The following is a 6,492-nucleotide window of genomic DNA, read 5'->3' as shown; positions in this document are numbered from 1 at the left end:
GCAGGACTCGATATAATATTGTGCATTGACTCAATAGTGTTCTAGCTGTAGGAACCGTGTGGGGGTGTGTGGGTGGGTGGGTCTGTGAGTTGGTTATAGAAACAATTAGGATTTTTTTAATAACAAGATGATTTACATGCCTTGTCCACAACAGCTTACAATCTAAAATAATAACAGGCTACAACAGTCACAGCATTCAGCTGGAGTCTAGAGCTCAAAGAACACTTGTACCAAATACAATACTTAGTCTGTAGATGTGTGAAGGGCTACTGATCCAAATGAGTTGAGTGAGAGATGCAGTGATTTCAGTAACTGTAGGTGAATGCATGTATGTTGTTGTATCGTCAACATACATGCAGGCTTTCTAAGAGCAAGTGGAAGATGTGTAGTCAAATAAAAACAGGAAAAAGTGGAATGATTTTAGCTTCTCTCCAGATTTGGGGACAAACATTATTCTCAGGTCTCAAATTAAAGATTTGGCTTCTTGTCTTTCATTATTTGGTCTTTTATACACATACATGAGAGCTGATATGTTAGCTAACCCCAATAAAAAGAGCATTGAAATAATTGGCAATCTCTTTGGGTTTAATAATAACAGACCTATGATGGAGTTAAGTTACTCTCTCTCTCCCCATGATATTTAATGTGCTCCAGAGCTTTTACCCATCATGCTTTACATTATCCATCTTAGTGTCGTAAAACATTTACTTCTTCATTCTGTCCAGTTTAGTCTCTTTGTTCCTTGTCCAGTCTTATTTGCCAATATTGTTAACATCAGCATTCAGCAGCCATGACCACTGGGAACAGCTCCCACTTTGGGGCAAAGCTCTCCGGCGTCAGTGTAAATGGGACCGATGCACATGATGAGATTATTCCTGTGCTGTTAGAAACCCTCTGGTATAGTAGTTTATATGACCTGAACCACAATACAAGCATTTGTAATAGTGAGAATGTTCTTTTTCAGCTGACAGCTCGATGAAAGAAAGTGTATGTTCACGTAAATCAACCTCTCTATTCTCATCACATACTCTATCAAGCATTTGACACAGAATTTGGTGGCCTGTAACGCAGCAAAGGCTTTAAACGAGGCAGACGAAGCTGCGTTGCAGCAGGTTACAGAAGGTTGGTGTATTCTCTAAAGGTTCTGCAGGGTGCCTAGGACTGGAACTACTGCCCTCCACTAGCCCCCAACACAAGGAGCCTCTACATTATATCTCAGACTGTTTCCACTATGTTTGCATTTCATTCTTCAGGAAATCAGATCTCATACTGACTGGAGTGAGACAGGAAGTGATAGTTGTTGATCTGCCAACAGTTCTGGCCAGTTTGAGTGAACACATTAAAAAAGCGAGACAGGCAAAAACCACCCTCTTGTTTTCCAGCTGCCGCTCTGGGATCAGCCCTCGGTGCCCTCAGGTCACCTCACATCACCGGCCTGATTAATGGGTTTGTTTAAGATAGTCCTCCGTGCTCAATTCAGCAGAATTTATCATCAGTACACAAACACAGATGTGGACTCACGTGATCACACACACACACACACACACACACACACACACACACGCACATAAAACATACACATATACACGTTTCCGTTTCACACTCACAATAACACAACTGGATAGCATACAATGAAGTGTTGTCTGAGGATGTAAAAACATTACAGGAGTCCTACCTGAGGCAACATTTAGCAAAACACACTGAGATTTGAGACGTATTGAGACTCTGGGCCCGTATTTATCAAAAAGTGGACTGGAAGATTAACCTAGAAATCCTTCACTCTCACTCACAGACTTAAACACAAGAGAAGAATAAAAGCAGTTTCTCAAATGTCTTAAAAAGGCAGAGTGGAGCACACACACATTCAAAATGTCACCGATCACTAAATGGTCTGTTTACTGCGGTGCAACACTTCGATAGGATGCTACACCGCTCGTCTTATTATCTTTGATAGCAAACAAGAATCTTGGTGGTATCGTGTCAGTTTGCACTCACTATCACAGCATCTTCATGGTCTGCTCTTGTCATTGTGGTTCTACGTTCTCCTCACTCTATGTTCTCTCTCATGTACTTCCACAATGCTGCTCCTGCTCCACTTTGATTTTCTTTTCACTTCCAGTTCAGTCAATATTATATTATTTACTCCCTGTTCATCTGTTACAAAAATTGGATTTCACATGTTAATTGGTAGTGGAAAGATTTTACATTTAAAAAAAAAACAACCTCAAATCACGTTTTTTCTGAATAGTAAAATGGAATGTAGGTCACATCCTCGTCTCTAATTGGCTATTCCTACCCAGGGCATGCATGTGATTAGCCACGTGATCACTTGTGAGTGAGTGAGCTCTCACAGAGAATTCTTAAGTGGTTTGAGAAACACGGGCCCCGATCGACTGTACTGATTCTTTGGCTAAACTGAGGTAGAACTGTCAAACAAAAACCTGTAATGTTTTTTCAACCGACTGTACAATATGTCAAACCAGTTCCTCACAAGGTGAAACATGATTATGAAGTAAAGCATTTAACGGAGGGACGAATGTCTTATAAAACAGCTCTTGCTGACAGATAAATAATTGCTACATCTGTTTTCTCACTGTATCAGAATATGTACAGAACACAATCACACTAAATCTACACATGTGGATGCTGTAGTCCCATTTACAGTCCACAGTCAGATCTTTGACATGTCCTCTAGTTTACTGGATGGCACGTCCTCTTCCTCCTCTTGCTTCTTGAAGCCCGGATGAGTCAGGACGATCACATGCTCCATTATTCTGGCTCCCATGTTGAGGATGAGAGCGAGCCAAGCCAAGGCAAAGATGATCCAAATACCTGCGAGGCTACGGTACAGAGAGATGTAGTCCTTGCCTGGGTCGGTCCCTACGAGAGTTCACATCAACTTGTTAGAATTTTCTTTGCTTTCTTCCTTAATCCATTAGCTATTGACATTTACAACACGGTAAAAGCAGCAATTGTCTCAAAGCATTAAAAGGCATTTTTATCTAACAGAGGTGAACATTGTGGTCTTTCCACCACATTAGTGCTTGTTTGCTCTCTACTCACCCACCACATAATCTCCAAAACCAATGGTACTGAGGGTAATGAAGGAGAAATAGAAGCCCTCGCCAAATGTCCAGCCTTCCACGTAACTGAACAGCAGAGGAGGAATGACCAAAAACAGCAGGCTGCCTGTGATGAAGAACAAGCTCACTGCCAGAGCCTCCACTGCTTGCTAGGAATTGAAACAACAGCAAAACTAGATTAAGAAAGGTTCCTAAGCATCGGTTTGACATGGCAAAGTGGCAAAGTGCCTTTTTTCTTGGCATATCTCACAGGTTTTATCACTACATTAATGCTCTAGAAACCATATGTCAGATGTTTTGGCAGCAAATACTAATCAGAACTCATCACGTCTGTGGTTATAGCGGCAGTACCTTGTGCGGAACAACTGAGACCATTCCCCTCTCCAGCCGACCCAGGTGGATGGTCAGGCACTTCCCCAGCTGTTTGAGGAAGGCCAGGTTCAGTGGGATCCCACAGAGTGCGTAAAACACACAAAACACCTGACCAGACACAGTGCTCGGGGACAGGTTGCCATAGCCTGCACACAAGGTGATGATTTGTCAGCGTATCATCTAATCACACGGTCGACGCGCTGAATATGTGAAGATGCTTACCTATGGTTGTGACTACTGTGCCTGCAAAAAAGAAGGAGCTAGAGAAATCCCAGTTACTAGGGTTTGTTGAGTTGCCTGAGGGATTCACCCCCTTTTCCCAGGCATCCAAAATCACCTGTAAACACACACAAAGGTGTATTAATATCTCATAATGAAGTCACAAAGGAAACGGATCTATTAGCCTCATTAATGCTGACCATATTCTCCACTAATGGCTTTGGTACATATTTTGGATCATGACACACTTACTGATTTCTCAGGTCAGGTTACTGTAATACCATTTATTGCTGTGTGTCCGACCTCACCATAAAATTGATCTTCCATTTTCTGTCACTCAGAAATCGATCAGCCCTTTTCATCATTATATTTACTCAGTGATTGGGCAGACAGAGTTGTATACAATACGGGCCTTTTGTCAACCATCTCCGCTTTGATGAAGACAGGCCATGAACTGCAGCATTGCTACCAGTGTGACAAGAAGCTGACAATTTTGGTCCAATTTCACAAAATCCAAATTATTTGTGCATTACAAACTACGATCATTCTACTGTTACACTTCATCGACTCTCCCTTGCACTTATGAAACATGAAGTCCTTAAAGACCAGTGACGAAGGTGAAGGAGAACCTGAACAAACTTCTCCAAGGCTGGTCCGTCCAGGCAGGTGTAATTCGCCAAGAAGTTCAGCTTCTCCAGTTGGAAGTGGTTTCGATTGTTGCTCTCAGCCTCTCGCTCCAGGATCTGGAAGATGGTGGCCCCAACCAGCAGGTAAGTGAAGTGGGCCAGAGTCAAAAGTGCTGTCCAGTTCACTTTGACACGGACCAACTGAAACCTCGCCATCAACCTCGTCCAGCACCAGAATGGACACAAGCGCTGATCCTCAAACTCAGAAAAGAGGCTCACCTCAGAAAGGTCTAACTATCAAGGTGCTGATGAAATGTGCAGATGTCATGAGTAGTTCCCCAGAGGCAGCTTCCATTACTGCAGATTGGGGCATTCCTCTCCAAAAGAGGGAACAGTAAATCAAGTCAGACAAAAAAAAAAGTATGTAAAGTAAATGACAGACAGCAGCTAGAGTGCTCTTCAAGTCCGTTTGAAATCACCACAGAGAAAGGTTGATGTTTGGTAAAGCTCTATCTCGGGGTGACAGCTCTAACTGGATAATACCTCAAGTATCTCCACTCTCCCTCTGATTGGTCAGAGCACAAAAGTTGTTGGGTGTTGATTTATGGGTTGCTGGGGTAACGATGAAACCCCTCCCCTCCATTAGCGCGACATCTGGACACGCACATACACTTTTAACTGTTTCCACTAATAAGGAAGCGGCGACAGCATCTCGTCAGCAGAACAAAAGTTAATGTTTTACCTGACTGCTGTTGGAGCCTTTCACTAGGATTCTGCATTGTGGGGACTAATTTAACAGGAAAATGGATTTCTGAGTTGACATACTTTGCAGAAATCGCTCAGGGAATAATTAAAATTGGTGTCACAACTTGAGTGACGTCAAGGGAGAAGAATTTTAAGCATGGAGACAAAAATCTAGTCTAAAAAGCTCTTTTCAAAGTCTGCTGGTGCAATCATAAAACATTTTCCCTACATTCAGGAGCCAGGCGTGTTTATGGTCAGATGGCGAGGAGGGAGATGACATTTTGGAGAGGTGTAGAGAGCGCTTCTTGATTGTGGGCCATAAACCAAAGAGATGAAACAAGTCTCATGAGAGAGCCTAATGGAGTTCTGTGACTGCAGCGTTTTTTAATGCTGGCATGTTAAAAATGTAAGGGTGTAAGAAAAGCATTAGCTGCAGAGGAGATGCCAACATCTACAGCTACAATGATCAGAGAACCGCTCCGTCCTGCTCTGGTAGGTTGGCGTCTCAAACTTACTGCTTGCCTGCCTGGAAAAATCCAAACACCCATTTGGGCAAAACAGTGTAGCCAGACATGGCAGAGTGATATGCAGCTATCACAGAAACAAAACTGTCCTCTAATAATATATTTATAATCGTTATAATTATAATACTGATTATGACAAAAGATCTATACATTTGAATGGGTGTCTCAGTCAGGTAAAGACAATTTGTAGGTTGCTAAACGAATGCAAAATGAACCACAATCAAACTGGATTCCATTTAACAACAGTCTGATATACTGTATATGCTATTTTGTCTGAGGTGCAAATGTTCATGTCATTTTTCTGTATTTTGGTGCCAGTTTTGTCAATTAAAAAGGCACAAAGAAGAAATAACAGACACCATGACTTGATGAAAGAAGGCTCTTCCTCCAAGACAACTCTGCCTGGATGCAAATTGTGCAGCTGCTTGTCATCCATCAAACAAATCAACGCAAAGCCATGCAAACAGGTGGTTTCCATGGACACAGGCTGTCTTCTCTTCGGGTAGGTGTGTAGCAATGGCTGCGAGATGACTGATGAGAAGATTTGGATTACTGGCGGACACTGACGGATACAGTGAATGTCAAGAGCGCTGGGACAGTCAGTTAATTTGTATTCAGGTTGTGAGACGCGAGCACATTTAGTACAGAGCAGTATGCGATTCATACTGGTGGTCATACAGGTAACTGTGCACACATGAAGTTAGAAAGACAGAAGTACATTTTCACTCTGCTTGTTGTAGGTCGCTCCAAAACTAAAGTGTGAATTGCCCAACATCTTTAAATGATCATTCACTTCAGTGCTATAATGCAATAATTCATATTGCGTTCAAAGAAATGTTTGTAACCATATTTGAATTTCAAATACTGTATCTTAAGGAAGCCTTGTACAGACTGCAGGCCTGCAGGGTGTTTCTCTCCCTGCTG

At 42.3% G+C, this 6,492-nt stretch overlaps 1 protein-coding gene across 1 annotated transcript; it reads right to left on the bottom strand.

The window, feature by feature from the left end:
* Positions 1-2,595: 2,595 nt before the first annotated feature.
* LOC139212222 (potassium channel, subfamily K, member 16-like) lies at positions 2,596-4,662 on the bottom strand. Its single transcript, XM_070842716.1, has 5 exons — positions 4,304-4,662; positions 3,678-3,792; positions 3,435-3,601; positions 3,064-3,232; positions 2,596-2,880 (listed from the first exon to the last, which is right to left on the bottom strand). The coding sequence occupies exons 1-5, from the start codon at positions 4,514-4,516 to the stop codon at positions 2,672-2,674; spliced, it is 873 nt and encodes a 290-aa protein (XP_070698817.1). The 5' UTR covers positions 4,517-4,662; the 3' UTR covers positions 2,596-2,671.
* Between the last annotated feature and the right edge of the window lie 1,830 nt (positions 4,663-6,492).

Source organism: Pempheris klunzingeri, chromosome 13, assembly GCF_042242105.1.
Source record: "Pempheris klunzingeri isolate RE-2024b chromosome 13, fPemKlu1.hap1, whole genome shotgun sequence".
Classification (NCBI taxonomy): Eukaryota; Metazoa; Chordata; class Actinopteri; order Acropomatiformes; family Pempheridae; genus Pempheris; species Pempheris klunzingeri.
Note: the sequence above shows the minus strand (reverse complement) of the source record. Positions and strands in the feature narration are given on the sequence as shown.

Coding starts and splice junctions, on each gene's coding strand:
- LOC139212222 (XM_070842716.1), bottom strand. CDS start 4,516: ATGGCGAGGTTTCAGTTGGTCCGTGTCAAAGTGAACTGGACAGCACTT. Junction 3,793..4,303: donor CCTTGGAGAAGTTTGTTCAG/GTTCTCCTTCAC, acceptor GTGTGTTTACAG/GTGATTTTGGATGCCTGGGA. Junction 3,233..3,434: donor TCTCAGTTGTTCCGCACAAG/GTACTGCCGCTA, acceptor TTCAATTCCTAG/CAAGCAGTGGAGGCTCTGGC.